Source organism: Lissotriton helveticus, chromosome 6 (genome assembly GCF_964261635.1).
Source record: "Lissotriton helveticus chromosome 6, aLisHel1.1, whole genome shotgun sequence".
NCBI lineage: Eukaryota > Metazoa > Chordata > Amphibia > Caudata > Salamandridae > Lissotriton > Lissotriton helveticus.
Window position 1 is genome coordinate 1,200,007,118 of NC_136067.1, and position 21,067 is coordinate 1,200,028,184.

Genomic DNA, 21,067 nt, shown 5'->3' on the forward strand with positions numbered 1-21,067 from the left:
CTCTAGGACCTTTGATATTCCCAGCTATACCCGAAGAGACTCATACATCTTAAAAAGGGATCAGAGATGCTCCCTTTGAAAATGTAACATTTGTACTGGATACCATCATTCCACATGATGCTTAAGACTGATCCCGCCCGCGACAGTCGCCTGTCACATGCGGTGTAATGGCACTTCAATTCTTTGTAATGATTAATTAATATTCTGTGCTTCTGGAGATGGAAGTTTGATTTCTCGACCAGGATGTGGAAGGTGTTTTTCATATATAGGCTGCCACTTGCACTTCCTTCTACTGTCTATGTGTGATCCTCTGACAGGCAGTGGAGCAGAGCATATCATCTTTGGAATGATACCTTATCAAGACGGGTTTACAGCTGGGATGCATAATGTGCTATCTTTTTGCAAGTGAGGTTTTGAGCACGTCCCCAGTCTGTGCAATGCACAATCTTGCAACAGGCAAATCATTTAATCTCCAGTGCCTAAACAATAAATACAAAATAAAATGAATATGTCCTTGTGTAACATAATCTTGTGCTCATGTAAAGCGCTTCAATGCCATCTGGCTATGTTCGCTCCATATAAAATTGCAAAAGGAATATATGACGAGTAATCATCCTGTTTCTGTAGCTGATTCTGATTACTGGCAGATGTTGGGTGCACCCATTCCCCCTCAAAGAAACTGATTACCTGCGGCATGATTCTTGAAACTAGATGGACGTTTATAGCAGTGTTGTAAGCTCAACTGGAGGCCAACCCCATGTTGCTGCTTGCCCCCACCCACCTTCCTTCCGTTGATGTCCATGATGTTGCTTGGCCCCAGAATATACCTCTCATACACTGTCTTCTATGCGCTTCCTCCCAGCACCTTCTTCTCACCCTCCATTGTCTGTGCGCCCCACAACCCCTCCCTACCGCCCTCTGATGTGCATGTTGTCCTTAACTCACCCTCCCTCCTTGTTGACTGACAACTAGCCATGCCTTCGTAATAGAAAAAATGCCCTGTGAGGGTGAGCAGTGCTGGCCACCTCATATCCCTTTTTTTTCGCTACCCATCCATTGTCTGTGTTGCCCGACATGCCTTCCTTCCCTCCGTTTTGGTCTGCCAGCAATAAAAAGTGTTATGACGCAATCGGAGCTAGCCGCTTCATAGTACTTCTTTTTTTTATTTGCATTATGCTGCACTGATGTACAATATTGGTTAAAAAACATTGACATAGCCAATAGCCCTCTCGTAGGCGAGACCTACTGGCTTTGCTGAAGCTTGTTTACATTATAGTACAGCTAACGGTAACAATCGAATGAGAATCGACATACAATGGCACATCTTTCTTAGGGGCGTATCATCAAGGCCATGGTCATAGCTCGAGGATAATTATCGCTGGCCAATTCTGAATTTTATCGCGGAGATAGCGTGCTATCAGCAACGCTTATCTCCAAAGCAATAACGTTTAGAGTGCAAGCTGCCAATTGTGCGATTATTGCTGGAAATACAGCAAAAATCGCACAAGGTTTAGCGAAAGTTTGCAGATAGGGCAGGGCATACTTAGCCATGATATCCACCTGACATAGGATATTATGGCTCCGTCAGTTTTGAAGCAGGCGTAAGGAAAGTAGCGATAACAGAGGTTATCGCTACTTTGCTTGTCGCTCTGCAGGTTAGTGTGCCCATTGATAAATGGAGAAATGTCGCTTAGCGACAATTCTCCAGTTATGTCAGGGCAGGAAAGCCCACTTTGCATCTCATTAGAGGTGCAAAGATGGGTGTTGGGGGAAAGGGCGATAATGCAAGGATTCACGCGATAGCGTGACCTTGCTGACTAGGCGATAACATTATCACCGCTCTCAGTCCGAAAGCGGACGCTAAAGCGGCGATAATTTTATCTCCAGGGCTTGGTGATATGCCCCTTAGTCTGTTATTTTGTGATTTTTCATAGCGCAGGTTACGCCACGTATACCCATCCCTGATCTTTATGACTAAATAGATGCTGATATTTCGACAAAAACACTATGGGCCTGATTCACAAAGGTAAATGAATACTTTTTCAAAGTTTATGATCATTTACTTTTCACAAGGGTATTTTATGTGCAGAGACTTGGCAGTCGTAAAAATACTACTTGTAAGATACCATTGTCAATAGCAAACAATTGTAAACTTACACACAAGTGTAAGCTTACCTTTGAGAATAGGCCCTATGTTTTCCCCAAACGTGTTTCTAATGAATGAGAGCAAAGCGAATAATTTGAACCGTTGATCCTGTTCAATTTGACTCAAGTAACTAACATATCTTCTATTACTTCAGCGATTTGTCTTCATCAGATTTTCGGGCAATTCTTCAGAAATTCCCACACTTATTTGCATTTTTCCGCAGTAGGCTATTTGAGACGTCTGCCAATTTAAAAGGAGCGAATTATTTAATCAGTTTATGTGCTGTAGACACTTACCTTACTTACAAAATATAATGTCTAAAGATAATGAATTCTCACTTTTCCCTTTCTGCAGAATCCTTGCAGAAGCAAAAAATCTTTCCTTCAATGCCACCGCGGCTTTCAAGGCTTATACCAACATCAAGGATTACATTGACGAGGCTGAACAGATAGCTAAGGAAGCCAAGGCCAGCGCAAACCAAGCAATGCAGATGGTAAGAAACATGTCACCTTCATGCTTTATCGACCCTCTCTTCACCCACTCCTAATTGATGTTACTTTATTCAGCAGGTCTGTGCATGGATCACCTGACATGGGGATCTTCAATTGTGGTTCAACAACAGATTGTGAAAGGTGTAGCTATAAATTCGAGGTCTTTGATATGTGCGTAATTACTTTTGGGTAATTCCGTGAAATGTTATTGTATTGAATTACGTGAAATGCAAAACTGGCATTCGACACAATATTTTAGCAAAAAATATGTGGCATATTACCAACAACTAGCGATAATTATCGCTATGTTGGCTTAGCGGCAATAACTTTATCGCCGTGTTGCGGCGATTTTTATCGCTTAGGAGCCTTGCTATTATCAAGGTTTATGTCATAAGCGATAAAAATCGGCCGAAATGCATGAATATCGCTGTAAAGTCAGCGATATTCATGCATTACCGAGCTAATGCTCTTAGCCATGTTATCCACCTCCCATTGGATAACATGGCTAAGAACTGCTCAGGGCAGGTGTTAGCTTTTGGAGATATTCGCGCTTAGCGCGAATATCTCCAAAAGTTGGTAATAGGAGATAGCGATGTTAGCGACTGTTTCCAGTCGCTAACATCTTGGCACGCCCACTTTGCATGTCATTAGTGATAAATATCTCTGACATGCAAAGCGGGGCCCAAGATGGTCGCTATCTCCTACTAGCGGTCGCTAACTGGTGTTAGCGACAGCTAGGTAATAGGGAGATAATTTTATCTCCGCTTTCTTGGCTTTTAAAGCCAAAAAAGCGGATATAAATCCCTTGATAATATGCCCCTATGTCCTTGCATCTATTTTGGACGTTAGGACGCATTGTGTACTAAAAAAAACAAAAAAAAACAAGCACTTCAAACAGCAGCCACTCGCGATCTAGTTGTCCACATTGTTACCATGCTCATGCTAAATTCTTGCTGCAAATGATGTATAATCATGCAATGTGGCGCAATACTGTAGTTTCAGAAATTTACCCTAACAACTGAAATGCAAAATTACGCACAATTATTATACCTGTATAACGGCAATTTCGCCTGGATTTACTGTTAAAAACTGCTGCCTTTATTTAGACTTTGAAGGGTACTGAACATTTCCAATTTCTGTAGAAGCTCTAAGTAAGGAGTATAATCTTAATTCCTCTGATTGTTGGCTGCAAGAGGGCTGTTAGCTCATCAGAAAAAATTGCTGAAGTAACCATAGAAGCAAGGCTTTTCACATCAATTAGGTAAAATGATTAGAGGAGACATGAATTTTTTTTTATCAATGTTAAATACAATAATAGTCAGAGAGGGTACTTAGAAAAAGTAAATAAAATGAAACAAATGTAGGCACGTCACACACACAGCTACATTTAGTACAATTATTATAATAAAAGCCTTTTCATGAATTATTTTATACTGTTGTGTTATCACATCTAATTGTTCTTATGACTGATATTTAAACAAAAATATAGCACAATCTAGGATTACTTGATGAGCAGCAGATTGTCACCTACTATTTTCTGAAAATATTTTATATGGAAGTAAAGCAGCATGAGGATGTTCTTTATGATGCAGGTGAGGACACTCTAACTATCAATGGTCTGCTTAGTTTTGTGCTAAAAGGCTCTTTGAAATAATGGGATGATTGGTTCAGATGTTTTTGTTATCATTTTCAGGTAGTGAATACAGTAAATAACAGGTGGCGAAGCCAATGTACAATCCACGAGCGTTCCCATCAAATGACAACAGGTTAATTCATAGAACATTTCCCCCGGCAACTGACAAAACCTCCCTGCCCTCCTCCCGCCCTTTCCCATCGCTGCTAAATGATGTCCTAGGGTAGTTCGTCCTGGGGTACGTTCCGTTCAAGCATCTGAACCATGACAGCCTCATCCTGCCATCCTTCTGGGCACAAATGGTCTACTGCCCATAATTTGGAGCCAGAGTCCATAAGTCGTAAAACTCTCTGATATCTAGGGCAAGTGATCTCCTTAAATGCAGTCGTCAAACCCTCCAGGCACAGTTTCCATATTTTAAGGAACTGTTACTTCCTACTTGTCAATGCCATAGCTACTTTCCCCATTCCAAGGAGGTCCCACAGTTTATGTATGACAATCTATAGATAGGTATTTTCTCGCTGCCCGAGAAGTGCAGAACCACCTGTTTGACTGCGCAGAGTAACAAAGTGATCAATCGTCCTCTGGGCATTTTGCTGGATAGGATAATTTATCTATTACTCCCATAATGACGTAAGCTGGCAGCCTAAGCAGTGTTGTGTTAACTCCTTCCGTGCTCATGATGGAGCCGCTCCGTCATGAGCCTCGGTTGAGCTGTGCTCATGACGGAGCGGTTCCGTCATGGCCCGCTCGGCGCGCCTGCGCGGCGCGAATTCCGCGCCTGCGCTGGACGTTCCATTGAGCAGGCGGGGCCATGACGGAACCGCTCCGTCATGAGCACAGCGCAACCGCGGCTCTTGACGGAGCGGCTCCGTCACGAGCATGCGTGCGCCGCTCGGCCCCCCTCCCCACTAGCGCTGCGGCGGAATTGCCGCCGCAGCGAAGGAGTTAAGCATATGATCAATCTCATTCAAGACTACCCTCCAGTATCTCTCCAGGTTTGACCAGTGCCACAGTAGGTGGAGAACGGAGCCACGATTCCCACAAACTCTCCAGCAGGTAGAGTTATGTGCCACATTCCATTGATAAATCGGACTAGGAGTATAGTACCAGTATGTCGCAACCTTCATCAATGATTTTTTGATTGCTGTGCTAGACGCACTCGATGTTGCTCTTGAGAACACATCGTTCTATTCTTTGACCATGAGCTGTTTCCCCAAATTCCTCATCCATCTCCTCTGTCCAGCTGTTTTCCCCTCTACCTTTTCAGTTCAGAGGAAGCACATTGATTTCGGACAGAGACCCCATTTCCCAGTCCTTTGTTAATTGCCATTTCTCAAAGGGGGTCAGCTTTCTCCCTTCCTAACCTCCTTATACATCACCCAGTGTGGTAACTGATAATAATGTAATATCTGAGAGCTAGGGAATCCCAATTGTTGCTGAAGTTGTTCAAAGTACTTTAGTCCGCCCTCAGTGAACAAGTCGCCTATCCTCTTGCATCCTGCTGTTTGCCATATTGCGTCCTGGACTTTCTCACATGCTGGTGGGAATGCCCAGGGCTGGTGTAAAGGGCGAGGGGTTTGTGGTCAGTTCCCTGCATAGTGCTACAACATCCTCATTCTCCAATGTAGGACAACTTATCAGAGGGGGAGGACAAGCCCCATAGTGCTGTTTTTTTGGGGTAGCCAAATTTCCCTCCAAATGTGTTCGCCTGTGACAGCTTGATCAATAAATCACTAGTGCTTTTCACTCAAGGATGGATGCCATTCCCAAATATAGCACAGATGCACTACACAATAGTAGTCAACTATGCAGAGAAGTCCCACTCCACCATCCTTTACCGGTCAATATGTTATTTTGTAGGCTGTCCTTGGTTTCTTCCTATTCCATACAAAGCAATTTATAGTATTTAATTATATATGTCAACCAGCTCCTCGGTGGCTACAGGGGCAGGACCTGCATAAGATAGAAGATGTGAGGTAGAGCGTCATCTTCACCGTGTCCACCCTATCTGCCCATAAGAGGCCACCCTTGCCGGGAGAGAGATACATTCAGCACCTGAGATATCTATATGTTAACTTTAAAGCTCAATAGTCAGCCAAACACAGAAATTTCTGCTATTAGGGTAGGGTGGGAATGATACAAATCCCCCAGGGTTAACAAGACATCATCAGCGTATAGGCTTATTTTCTGTTCCTGGTCCCACATACAAACTCCTTGATATCTCCAGACTTCTGCACCCTATTGGCCCACAGTCCATACATAAGGTAAATAGCATTGGGTACATCGGGCATCAGTGTATATACCACGCTTAATGGGGAAAGAGGATGTGGCCTACCCATTCAACGGTACCCTGAGTGTCAGCTGGTGGTATCAGCTCTTCAACCATGTCTTGAATCTAGGTATGAACCCATAGGCCTCAAACACCCTCTAAAGATATTGTCGGTGTGCTCTATTCTAGGCCTTTTCGGCATTAACAGATATCCTCAGGGCCTCAGCTTATGCCTTTCCCAACTTATCCAAAAGACGAATCACCCTCTTGGTATTATTAGAGGATCCTCTACCAGAAATGAGAACTGCTTGATCTGGGTCAGTGAGGCTTGGCATATGTGGGCTCAATCTCGCCGCCAAAATACCAGGAAATAAATTAACTTCAACATTTAAAAGTGAGATAGGGCAATAAAAGGCACAGTGTGTCTGGTCCATTCTGGACTTGGTCAGCACAACCACCAAGACCCCCCTCATGGTGTCTGTCAATTCCTGACTGCTCCCAAAGGCATTAATAAGATTTGTCAATATGGGTGGGATCCATGGTGAACAAAAAGCTTTATAAAACCCTACCGTGAACCCACCCGGGCTCGGAGCCTTGTGAGGCCAGAGTTTTGTGATACCACTAATCACCTCTTCAAGCTTAATAGGTTTGTCCAAGAGTTCAACCAGTTCAAATTGGCATTGTCCAGGTATTCACCGATATCCCCATCTGCCCCCTACTCAGCCATATATAGCCCCTTGTGAAAATCCCTAAAGGCAGTGTGGATCTCCTGTTCCCGACGGGTAAGGGCATCGCCTGTGATTTGATTGTCTGCCACACTCTCCTTCACCCTTTTAGTTTCTAGTTAACAGGCAGAAAGTTTGCAGCCATTATTCCCACCCAAATAGTATGTTTGTTTCAGTTAAAGAAGAACATTTTCTACCCTACCCATATAAACAGCTTTTAGCTGGGCTCTAAGTCACTCTTACTGTCTCCATACTTGGGGGCCGATTATGATTGCGGATAATCCGCATCCTCCGGGCCGGCCGAGGCCACCGCCGGGCCAGAGGATGCGGATCAACCGCTGCGGACTGAAGAAATACCCCCCAGATTAGGAGGGCGGGGGGATATTTTTTCTGTCCGCAGCTTTTCCGCCACGGTCGCCTTTCGACCGCGGCGGAATAGCTCTAACATGGCTGGCGGTGTCTATCAGACACCGCCAGTCATATTAGGATGGCGGCGGTTCTATGCCTTTCCACGGCGGCATTTCCGTCATGGAAAGGCATACGGTCTTTTCTTTGGGGTGAAGGGGAGTTGGGGGTTGCACATGGGGGGTACCTATGGTACCCCCCTGCCTTTGCATGCACAAAGCGGCAGGCACAATGCGGTGCCTGCCGCTTCGTGCATGCAAAGGTCAACATGCACTTTTTAACCTTGTGGCGGGTGCTGCTTGAAGCAGCATCCGCCGCAATGTTAAATGTAGGGGATGTGATAGCCAGGGTGGCGGTCACATCCTAATTGCCATGGAGGGACCGCCGCTGCCCATGCGGACGGTCCCTCTTCCTCGGGGGTGGCGAACAGACGCAGGTCCGTCCCCATCCTAATCGGGCCCTTGGTTGGCACTGGTCCTACGATAGATTTCTTCCAATTCCCTAATCAACAAATCTAAACTTTCCTTTGTCTTTGGCCTTTCTTTATGTTGGGTGCCAGTGACATCAACTTCCCTCTCACAGCTGTCTCATGGCGTCTCAGCGCACCTGAGGCTTAATTTCTGGTTTAGCATTTTCCTGCAAATATTGCTCAATACTTTTGGCTATATGCTGTCTTTATTCTGTATTCTGCAGGTGGACGTCTCTAAGTGCCCATTTCCCACATTGCCTTTTGCCATGCAAAAACTCAAGTATCAGAGTCACTGGCCCATGATCTGAGAGTTCCCTGTTACCTATCTCGACCTATTTCAAAAGCTCCCATATCCCCATAATGTGGCCCAGGTTGGCGTACGTTAAGTATACAGTACAAAAATAGGTGAAATCTGTCTCCTGTGGGTGGACCATCCTCAATAAATCAATTTAACCAATGTCACTCAACCACTCCTTACCCGCTTTCCACCATTCCCCATTTGCCTTTCACTCTGAGCTGAGAGGTTGTGTGCCTCAACCATTACCAGATTGAAATCCCCTCCCACTATTACATCTCTATCCGGAGTCTGCAAAATACATGGGAGTACCCACTTCAGAAATGTCTCCTGCTTCTCATTGGGGTATAAGTCATCCCAATTGTAAAGTAGTGTTCTCCTACCATTAGCTGAAGAGCTAAAAGTATGCTCTTCCTCTTCCATCCCCAAGTTTTCCACTTAGCCCTGGAAGTTACCTGCAACCAGTATGGCTACATCACCTTTTTCATGTTCCTCCGAAGAAAACAGTTGCACTGTGTACCATTTCAATCTCATTCTATGCCAATTTCATTTGACCAAGTGTATTTCTTGCAAGAGGAAGATATCACTCCCACTGTGATGGAGAAACATTGAAGCTCCCAATTTTGAAATCACAATAGCATTTGCCATTAGAGTGTACTTCTCCAAGCGAGACTTGTCTCTCATGTCTTGCTGTTGAGCCTCACTACCCCATAACACACAAGGCACTTACTGTTTGACCTTTGTGTGCAACTTGGACAGCCCCCTTCTCTCCTGCATAACTGGAACAAAACTGAACATACAAAAGTAATGACAAAAGTCCCCATGCTCTTCTTCACTCCCTCCTCTGTAATATATTAGGATATTTCGAGCACCTCTAGGACCCTCAGAGAGGACATAAAACCATTGTGCCCAACGTGAAACCTCCTTCTCCTTTACCCCACCTGTCCCCTACCCGTGTCATCTAATGTGTGCTATTTGGCCCTGCTGATATCCCCCTTCAAGAACTGTATATCTCACTGGCCTGTAGGGAAGGTCTTGTTTCGTCCTTGTCTCTCTGCAGCAGACCCTCCCATATTTCTTGCTGGTCCATAGAGGATCTCACCGCACTCACAGCTGCTGCAAAAAATCATACAATGCGTATGCTATTGTGTTCAGAAGGTTTGGTGGTGGCCTTTCATAATTGAACCGTCCTCCCCCGATATGGAGAGGTCTTTTAGGCGACAAATTCCAGTCCTGCTATGGAGACTTCTGTGCACCATTGCCCGCATCCTCTATCCTTACGTGCTTTTTCAAGAGAGTGCACCGGCTAGAGCCTCTCCTCTCATTAAAAAAACATGTGAAATGGTTGTCCATACAGTATTTAACTCCTAACTTCAGGAGCAGAGAAGTGGCCGGACTCATTTCCCTTCTTTTTTGTAGCATGTTCACCAACAGGTCTTGGTAGACGCAAAGATTTTCTCCCTCAAAGGCAATAGTGTCCATGGAGTGCACCACAATCAAGAGAGCCTTCTTTTGCTTACATACATTGAATGGAGACACGACAGAGGTGTTAGTGGTGGGTAATCAACCTCAGCTCTGGGGCCCAAAATGGTGGCAAACAGACCTTGGGCTGCTGCTTCTGCCAACTCCCAGTAAGGTGGTTAAAAACTAGGACGTTTGGCTTGACTCCAAGCTATCTATCATTCATCAAATATCTAAGATCACAGCCTGTTGTTTTATGCCACTCAAATGTCTCAGCAAAATTCTTTGACTTTTTCCTCTTTCAGCTCAAAGAACCATTCCACAATCACTGAACATTTCTAGGCTAAATTACGGCTATGTGCTCTTTTTCGATGAGCCAAGAAAATTGCTGAAAAGACTTAAGAGTGTACATGTCATGTAGCAAGGCACTCTTCAGTTGCTACTCATGTATGCATCCTTCATTAGCTACCTAAACATGCACACGTTCAATTCAAAATATTGTCCAATATGTACAAGGCCTTGAACAGATGTTGTCCCACCTACTACAGTGTGTTGGTTAATTTCTACTCACCTAAGTGAACTCTTTGCTCTGGGAGTCAACTGCTGGCCTTTGCCTTCATTGGTCCCACTCTAGGGATTTCTCTCCCTCTACAAATCCGGGCTTGTACCTCTGTCATGGAGTTCAGTAAACTGCTACAAACTTGGTTCTTTTAAGGTCACTGGTGTCACTTCCTTTTTTAGTAGCACTGGGAAACCACACATTGGGTAGCCATGTGCTTTACAAATTTATATAAATTAAATTATAATAATGCATACAGGTCAAAACATCGGGGGCATCACTTTCCTTACAGAATTTCATGCCCTCTCTATGATTGAGGTCCAGGATGATTCCCTCGTCCCGAAGAGTGAGCAAAATATGTCTTAAGAGATGCTTGCTGTAGGCTTCTCTGTCTTTTACTTCTGTGTTGTGTACTGCTCCCTGAATTCTAATGTCGTGAACCCTCAAGCCGTTTTCTAAATCCTCGAGATGAGGCTGTAGGTCAACATTCTGTTCTTGTAGATAGAGGAGTTTCTGGCCCATCATTTCCAATTCAACCTCCCATGCATCTTGGGCCATTTCCAAACCCTATGTCCTATAGCCGACAAATCCTGTTAAATATTCTATATCTTATTAGCATTTCCCCCTGCAGCCCTGCAATATCTACACGTTTGCCTCTATGTCCTCTATGAAAGATCGCATCAGGGGTTGGTCCATAACTCATCAGGCCAGTGTCATCTGTTGATGCTCCCTGTTATGATGTCTGGTCCCCCTTTTGAGAGCTTTTTCACATCAACAGATCCTTCAAGGCGATATCTTTCTTCCCTTTCGAGTATGCCATTTTGTTGCTCATCATTCACAATGAGTCACCCATGGGCATTCAGCAACCCATCAAATCGCAACTCACTGCAGATACACACTCCCACCGAGGATGTAAGGAGCAGAAAGTGGGCTTCAGTCACAGGCCACTTCACAGCTCCTCTCCCCGCACCTAAGTAGGTAGGGAGCAGCAAGCCCAACACGCCTACATTTCAGGAGTGACACTCCCAGTCCCTCCTCTATTTCAGATCAGGCATGTTATAGTCTATTAGGAAACTCCCTACTCCAGTGCATCCAATCCTGCCAAAATAGGGCTTCAAATCCCCAGCACCTCAGTTCTCTTGGGTGCCTCTGTCAGCCTCACCCTCCTCTGCTGCAGCACCTTCATGCGTCGGGTCTCTGCTCATGCTGCCACCTCTATGTAGCGGCCACTGAGGGGTGTGTGTGCTCCCCAAGCTTCAAGTGGCAGTCTGTCTCAGTCACCTGTAATCCAGGGCAAACCCTCAGACATGCACCCTTCATTTCAGGGAGAAGCTAGTTGGCAGCCACCATCTTGTCTCTGCTGCCATGGCTATCCATAATATGCCCATGCCTCTGAAACTCGGCATCATTAGTTCAAGCCCATGCAGCAGGGGCTACCACGCTCACAATATAAATGCAGCCCACTCCAGGAACATGCTTGTATCACGCAGTTCGGCATATACCGGTGCAGTGGCGCTACACAGAGGGAGTGCTGTGGTGAGGCAGGGCGGGGGAGGTGCAGCGTGGGGGGGTAGTGCACTCTGACATATGGCGGGACGGAGCAAAGTAAGTACATAAATAAATAAAACAATGTACCTTGCAAGTGTTGCATCGCCGAGTTGGCGATTCAGCCTGCGCAAGGTAAATTGTTTTATTTATTTCTTTACTTACTTTACTCCTTTCTGCCGTATGTCGGAGTTCACTACCCTCCCCATCCTGCCCATCCCCCGCCCCACCCCACAGCCCTGCAGTACTCCCTCTGCGAGCCGCCACTGCCCAAATGAAGCGGGGAAATGTATGTCTGTTTAGGCAGCCATCTTGACTCCACCTCCCATAATGGGATGATTGAATGCAATGTGTCTCCTGAGCAAACAGCAATGCATACACCTTTGCATCAATAAGGAAAACAGGGTTCATTCTGTTAAATATTAGTGCATTATTATTTTCTGTCATGAGTGAGGTTATTCGTTTAAAAACACTATATAAGCACTCTCTTTTATTTCAAGATCATCTTTCTTTTCTGCAAAGCCATTCATTATGCATACATTTTCAAAAGTGTGTTGTTTACTGACAGCATTTTGAATATCTAGTGGATTCATATGAAGTCTTCGATGAAGACTGCATTCGATTACAGTAGTTTCATTGCTGAACAATACCCTTCATGTCCAATCATTTAAGATTTTTCTGCTGACAATTTTCTGACTGCAAGCTATGTCTGTCTGTGTGAATGCTCTTTGCAGAATTTTAGGGCCAGATGTACTAAGGTTCTCGTTCGCATCTCTTAAATAGCGACTCCATAGGAATCTCTGGTTAAGAAATACAAAAGGATATGTACACAATTTGCGATTCCCTAATAGCGATTCCTGCACTTTAGGAGTCACTATTAGGGAATCGCCAATAGGAAATCCCAGTGCATTCCTGCCTATGGACGAAATAGAAAATGGTTTGTATTTCCTAAATTGTGATTTCCTAATGGAAAATCACAATTTAAGAAATGCAAAGACGGGGCTAAAGGCCCATTTGGAGGCACCCCAAATTTCCTAGTGCACATGTATGTATGCCCTGTGGGGCATATTTGCACTTCATGTCACAATAAAAAAATGCATTTATAATGCATTTTTTTACTTTGCTCATGTTTACCATCGACTTGAAGTCCGTGATATTTGCATTTCCTAAATTCCCAATTCGCATTTAGAAAAAGCTTTGTACATGTGCATCAGGAATTGCAATTAGGTAATCCCTATTTGCGATTCCTATCTTGCAGTCTTTGCGATTTCTACTATGTAGAAAGCATAAATTGCTACCGGTTTTGGCCCTTTCTACATCTGAAAAGGCCATCTATCATCTCTTAATGGTCCGAAATAGCGATTCGGCCCATTAAGAAATGCTAAATGACTTTGTACATCTGGACCACATCCTGTATTCTCTGATGGCAATACCAGGCAAAACATATATATCAAATATGTCCACCTGTGACCAAGGGGTAGATATCTGTAACCAAAGGACAGGGTGTCCAACCCTACTTTTGGCTTTATCTGCTTCTGACATTGCCCACCTGCTATACTTCCTGTTTAGCATGTGTGACATCATTGTTCAAATGAAGACCCACACATATCTGGTATCTCTGTGCAAAGGAGATGCTTTAGATCACATATGAAGGCCATCCTTTGCCAGGCATATGACCCCGCATCAGTAAATTTCTTCTTTAGGTAAGAATTATGAAAAAATTGAAAATGGTTATATTGTTCAACTAGTAAATCAGGTCAGGTAAATGTATTCTTAGACTGAGCAAATGTTGAAAATATATTGTATTGATATATTTTCATACTGGTCAGGAGTGTATTTCTGCCGCCAAACAAAACGTGCTTCAAACTGACATTACCCACCTGGAATACTTCTTAGTTTGCACTTGTGGGCACCCTGGACCAATTTCAAACCCACAGCTTTGCAGTTTCACCATGTTCAGGCATGCCCTGACCATGTATGTGTCTTTCAAATTTAGAAAAGGGGATGCTCATCTTCATGGTGCTATGCATATTTACCAGCCTTCAAATTCAATAAACAATTGTGTTAAAAACAGCCAATGGGATGGTCTTGCACAAGTAGGTACAAGAGAAATATGTTCTATTTAGTTATACAGAAAATCAGCAAACAGTCATGTACTGCTCAATGTTCTTGTCAATCAGGATAAGTGATGTTTGATATGAATCAAATGATTTTGTATGACATGCAACCTTACAAAACATGGAGTTTTAATATGTTCCTCTGTAGACACAGGACTGATATTGCCAAATATAGGACAGATATCCCAATCTTTCTTTTCTAGTTTGATTGCCTCTGAAATTGCCTACTGGGCTATCTCTAGTTTAGAGACAGGCCCATGGAAATTACATTCACACCAGGGATTCCAACAATCAAGAATTTAGGAAAATACCTATGTGGACCAACCTTTTCTGAAGATATGTCCCATCATGAGGGATAGTGGAGGGAAACTAGATATTTGTGTGTAAATGTTTTTTACTATTAAGCAGATATATAGGGTAGTCAACAATTCAACTAGTAAATAACTATTATATCATCAGAAATATACTTCATTGATTGGAACATTGAGATCTAATGTCATTTCATATGGACATTAATAAACAATATTGTTCTACACATAAATAAAGTACATCATGCCGGAACTACATTCAAAATTTTCAATAAAGTGCATACGTGCCTAAAAATATGCATAGTCTGATATTAAACCATTCAATGCTTTAAGTAAAGTGCAATACATTAATACATTTCAACAAAGTGCAAATGTGCATAAGATATGCATGTTTTGATATTCATGTAGACAATATTATTCAGTAGCTAAATAAAGTGCATCATTCCAGATTGTACTCTCTGATCACTCATGGAAACCTTCTACAAAGTGTGTAACAAGCTGATATATATATATACTACTAATTCCAAGACTGACCTTGTTAAAGGACGGTATAACTAGATCTACCTTGCCTTAATAATTTTCCTACGATTTCTTCATTCCAGATACTGCCTACAATGCACACAATGCCCCCCGGTATTATTTACTGAATCTTACGCTGTTGTGTTTTATATTCTCTCCATGAACTGCCATGAAGCAATGAATCTTTTGATACCCACAACCCTTTTTGTGAAGGCCTCCTCAAACCTTTTTTATGCGGTTCAGCTTAATATGCCACTCTTGAAACGTTGGTACTCTATTTTTCTTCCAATTCTGTAAGATCAAGGATCGAGCAACTAAACAGGCGATTGCGATAAATGTTTCAGCCCCTTTAGCCAATGGCAAATTCTGCCTCTGCCTTAAAAAGCCAAAAAAAAAACACATCTGCCTCCTGTTCAATCCTTCTCTGCAATCCTAGACTTAGAGCGGCAAATACTATTTCCCAGAACTGTACCACCATTGGGCAGGTAAAAGAAGTATGTACCCAGTCGCCCCCCAGCTGCTGACAGCAAAAGCAATGATCCTCCAACTCTGGAAAAATTTTATTTTATTTTATTTTATTTTAATTTCTTGTATCGCGCTGGAATCAATCCCATAAGGGTATCTCCGCGTTTTGCCAGCCAAAAGGTTATCGTAGTCTATAAAGTACATTTAAAGGGGCTGAAATGCCTCCTGGAAAAGGAATGTTTTCAGGGCCTTTCTAAAGGATAGGTGGTTGGTGTTCATCCTCATTTCTATGGGAAGTTTGTTCCATAGAGCAGGACCAACCGATGAAAATGCTCGGTATCCCTGCCTAGCTCTTTTTGTTGGGGGGGGTTTCAAGAGTGCTTGATTACTTGAACGAAGTGACCGGCTAGGTTGGTACAGTTCAAGAGATTGAGAGAGATATTTAGGACTGTCCCCATATAAGCATTTGTGGACCGTGCAGCATATTTTGAAACTAATGCGCTGCCGTATAGGGAGCCAGTGTAGCTCTACCAACAAAGGCTTAGAGGGAGTCCTGGCCGGCGCACCCATGACCAACCTAGCCGCCGTATTCTGGACTATCTGCAAACGACCTACCGCATCAGCATTTGCTAGCGTCAGCAGGCCGTTGCAGTAGTCCAGGCGGCTAGTAACCAGGGCCTGCACGAGTGTCTTCCTGTAAGTATCAGGAAGATATGGAAATACTCGTCTTAGGAGGCCAATGGTATAGAAGCATAATCCAGCAATGTGATTGGTATGCTCCTTAAGGGTCAATTTTTGGTCAATCTTAACCCCTAGATTTTTAACATGAGGCTTAGATGTGGGAACAGGGCCTAAGTCCAGTGGCCACCATTCAGGAGACCAGAGGAGGCTCGCCTTGCCGAAGAGCATAACCTCTGTTTTTGCAACGTTGCATTGGAGGCAACTTGCGGCCATCCAATGTGACACTGCCCTCATACCCCCAGCAAAATTTTCCTTGACTGTAGGGCCAAGGGAGCTGAAAGGGTAGAGGAGCTGGGTGTCGTCAGCGTAGGAAACCGGTATGAACCCATACTTCCGCACAATCTCAGCAAGGGGGGCCACATATACATTAAACAATGTAGGGCTGAGACATGAGCCTTGTGGCACCCCCTTTGTGAGCGCCTTCGAGGTGGAACGATAGGGGCCCAAGCTGACAGATTGCGATCTCCTGGAAAGGAAACTCTCCAGCCAAGATAGTGCTAAGCCTCCAATCCCTACTCCCTGCAAGTGGCTGAGAAGGATGTTGTGGGACACGGTATCAAAGGCCGCAGACAGGTCCAACAACACTAATATCATGGAGCCTCCTCTATCCTGTGACATTTTGATCTTATCAGTCACAGAGAGGAGGGCCGATTCAGTGCTGTGGTTGGGCCTGAACCCAGATTGTGATTGGTCCAGGCCCCCTGTCGCCTCGATAAATTTGGAAAGGATGGTATTAACGTGTTTCTCAGCCAGTTTGCTAATGAAAGGGAGAAGGGAAATAGGGCGGAGGTTGGAGAGTTCTGACTAGGGAAGGGTGGTGTTTTTCCGTATGGGGTTCACTACCGCTTCTTTCCAGGGTTGTGGAAGTTGTCCCTCGGCAAAGGAAAGATTTATAAGCTTCTGAATGGTGGGGCCTAATGATTCCACTAAAGGGGAAATCATTTTTGCAGGGATCAGATCAGTAGGAGAACCAGTCTTCATATTACCAATAAGAGTGGTCAAGTCTTTTAAGGTAACTTCTGGGATGGCATGGAGCATTTTATCAGGGGTCTTTGTGGGAAGTGTCTCAGGGGCCATAATCTCGAAAGGACCTGTGACTTTCGTAATTTTCCTATATATCCCCTCAATTTTTTCTTCGAAGAACTGGGAGATGTTATTACAGAGGTCTTGAGTAAAAACATCCGGGCTCTCACATATTACAGGGTTGGTAAAAGTCTGTATGATTTTAAATAGCTCACGGGTGGAATTACCTGCCTCTGTTATTTGGGAGGAAAGACTGACTTTCCTTGCTCTTTTGATATTTTTATAGTAGGTGGTCATAGCTGTTAAGTAACGATCTTTGTCTTCCTCCTTATGTGACCGTCTCCATAGTTTCTCCAATTTCCTGCACCATTGTTTTTCTATTTTGAGGGCCTCAGTATACCATGCTTCCCTTTTAGCTATGGTAGGTTGCTTGACTACTTTCTGAGGAGCCAGAGTGTTAATGGCTTCCATCAGTGAGAAGTCAAATTTTAAAAGAGCTTTCTCAATGTCATCCGAGCTTGTAAGAACTGGCTGTTTCCAGACTTGAGTGAACCTATCAGGAGTAACTTTGTGCCATGGTCTGCGTTTAATGGCTTGCATGATAAGGTGATTGGTAGATTCGGGTAAATGAAGGAAAGAAAATTCTAACATTTTGTGGTCTGACCAGTAGATGTATTTAGGGGGATGACAGTAAACATTGGGAAGGGTGGTAAAGATTAAGTCCAGAGTATGGCCACCAGTATGAGTGGGGCCGTTATTACGAAGATGAAGGCCCAGCAGGGTAAGATCTGTTAAAAGTGCAATAGTATCAGGGTGATCAGCAACATCGGTATGAAAGTTAAAATCTCCAAGTAGGATAAAATTTTCATTCGTTTTCATGTGGGGAGCTAGAAGTTCAGTCAAAGCTAGGGAAAACCCAGCATTCGGTCCTGGCGGTCGATACACTAGTGCTCCTTTCCAGTGTACCTTAGGGCTAACTTTTAGATGAAAAATAATTATTTCCATAGTGGGTAACATTACCTGTTCTAAAACCCTAATATTCAGGCTATCTTTATAAACAATGGCGATCCCGCCTCCTATTTTCTCCAGTCGATCTTGGCGGAGAATTTTATACCCCATAGGTATTCCCAAGGTGATAGTTGGAATAGTGTGGGGTTTGAGCCATGTTTCAGTTATGAAACAGATTTCAGGCATAATACTATGTATAGAGTCCCAAAGTTGCATATGATGCTTTGGGAGGGACCTTACATTAAGTAAAAAGCTTTTCCAGCCTTTTGGAGTGTCTTTATCATTGTTAGGGCTCCCGACTATAATGTTACAGTGAGTAGCTTGAAAACCACATTTTAAGCATGAAAAAGGCCCTTCAGGGCAGACTGACAGTCTGTTAGTACATCTGTGTGTGTCCTGGGGTCCTGGATGTCCTTAGGAGTGTAGTATGCCATCCGGCATGATTAAAAATACATTCTCTTAAAATGTACAGCTCTTAAGGCTTTATTCCCTAATTGCATGATTGATTGCAACTCAAACTCAGAAAAAGTGCATCGAGTTACCAAGTGATCTTATCTAAAAAAACTTTTCACTAGGTGGCACTCTCTTTGATTCCATACCAATCTGTACCAATTTCCTTCCCCCTTAGCTTTATCCTAAACAGAGCTGCTATTTTTGGGGAGAAAAGTTGACCTGACTGAAGACAAAATGTTTTCAGTAGGTGCACAATTTGCTGGTATCCAAAGAAAAAAAGCTTGCATGGATCACCGGACCTATCTTGAAGGTCCTGCCAAGTAATACATTACCCCCACCAAAAAAATGGACCAGTTATTTAAAGCTGTTGTGTTCCAAATAACTTAAATGGCTATTTGGTATTCTTTAGCCCAGAACTTTGCATTCCTTAAACTGCAACTCAAGCATTCTATTCCAGAGCATTTGAGGAATAGAATGCTGAAGTCTTCCACAATATTCCTGCACTGTTTTATATCTCGTCATTTTGGAAGTTTGGCCATCTGCAACTTGCACCATCCTTTAAAAAAAAAGAAAAAAGTCCAGAGACCCCTATATCTGTAAGAGAGGCTTCATAATATGTGGGTACCCGAGGCTGTTCCAATCCTCCCTGAGTGATATCGAGCACTGAAAGTTTAACTCTTAAGACCTTCTTATTCCAAATAAAGCATTGAAAAAGTGCTTCTCATTCTTTAAAATAGGTCGTACTGATTTTAATCGGCACATTAGTAAAAAGAAAAATCAACAAGGGTAAAATAGAATTTTTTATCACAGCTATCGCCCTATTAATATAAGAGGAAGAAGTGTCCATCTGTCTAATAAGTCTTTGATCTTCTTCATCATCACACTATAATTCAAATGATAAAGTTCGCCATAGCGATTAGTTACATATATCCCCAAATTACGAATTGGGTGGGAAGAGGAAGCCTGCTGCTAAAGATTAAGAGGGATATTAAATAGAAGCCATTCTAATTTCATATCTCCCAATTGATTGGAACTGGTCAAATTCTGCCAACATCTTTTTAATGTTTTGTTCTTCTTGCCTAAGGTATAGAATTATATTGTCCGCAAATAGTTTTAGTTTAGACAATCCCATTATCGGGGCCTCTGTACCCAGATTAGGCTTAATCCTGACTGCCAGGGGTTCGATAAAAAAGGTAAATAGTACAGGAGACAAGGGACAGCCCTGCCGAGTTCCTCTATTTATATTGACCGTTCCTGCTAAATTAAAATTTATGAATACCTGTTTCTGAGCCCCTTGATATATATTGCAAAGCATAATGATAAACTGAGAAGGAAAGCCAAACCTCTCAAGGCCATAAAAAAGAGCATCAAAATGTACCGAGTCTAATTCATTCTCGGCATCTACCACCATAATCAGTGCAGGCGTCTAATTCACATTATAAATAATCCAGCGCATGAAGTAAAAAAACGGTATTAGTCAACATCAACCTGCCAGCCACAAACCCAGTCTGGTCTAGGTGACTTACCTTCTGGGCTGCCATAGTGATATGATTTGCCCAAATTTTCATTAAGATTTTAAAATACGTATTTAATAAGCTAATCGCCCAATATGAGTTTATATTCCTGTGGTTCTTTCCTTTCTTAACAAAACTGACAATTGTTGATTCCTTGAATATTTACGGAGCCTCTTCCCCTTCTTTTATAAAATTAAAAAGCTCAGTGATAAAAGGTGTAGGCTCTACAGAAAATGCTTTTGAAAACTCTGTCAAAAGCTGTCACTGCCACAAGCCTTACCACAAGACATTGAGGCCAGGGCCTGTTGGATTTCTAATGCTGTGATACCCATTACTAATCCCTCTACCTGTGTGCTTGCCAATTGCGTTAATTTAATAGTCTGAAAATTATGATGTATGGTTTCTTTTTAGACTGCAAATTTGGTAGTATACAAATTATCATAATGTTGCAAAAAGATTTGGACAATTCGTCCTTTTCAGAGACGAATGCTCCTGTCCCCGTTTTCGGTTGTTTGGTGAATAATGCTGCCTCCTGCTTAACCCTATTTGACCAAGCCAAGAATTTTCCTACCATCTGGCTTTCCTACAGCTGCAGATGGTATAGCCTTGAGCTATGGATTTCCTCTAAAAACTAAAATTCCCTTAGCTCTCGCTTAGCTTTGGTCAACTGCATATCTGCTAATATTTGTGACTCCTAGAAACAAGTCTTCTGCAAAGCTGAATCTACTGCAGATTGGAGTTCAGCTATACGCATAACCAGGCTTTTAATTCGTGAAACCATAAATGCCACCATCTGACATTCATTATTGCCTTAAAAGCTCAGCAAACTGAAAAAAGTAATGCAGTACCCTTATCCAGTTGAAAAAACTTCTCGATATATTTTTTCATTCTTGTCAACCATTCCTAATTGGAAGAAAG

The 21,067-nt window shown here is 43.1% G+C and overlaps 1 protein-coding gene across 7 annotated transcripts in view; it reads left to right on the plus strand.

Annotated features, from left to right (window-relative positions):
• Nucleotides 1-21,067, plus strand: part of LAMA2 (laminin subunit alpha 2) — a 3,430,794-nt gene that overhangs the window by 2,659,679 nt on the left and 750,048 nt on the right. For all 7 annotated transcript variants that reach the window (XM_078648920.1, XM_078648921.1, XM_078648915.1 and 4 more), the window contains one exon: nucleotides 2,501-2,639. In XM_078648920.1, the coding sequence (XP_078505046.1) occupies nucleotides 2,501-2,639 (139 nt within the window). The remainder of the gene's footprint in view (nucleotides 1-2,500; nucleotides 2,640-21,067) is intronic.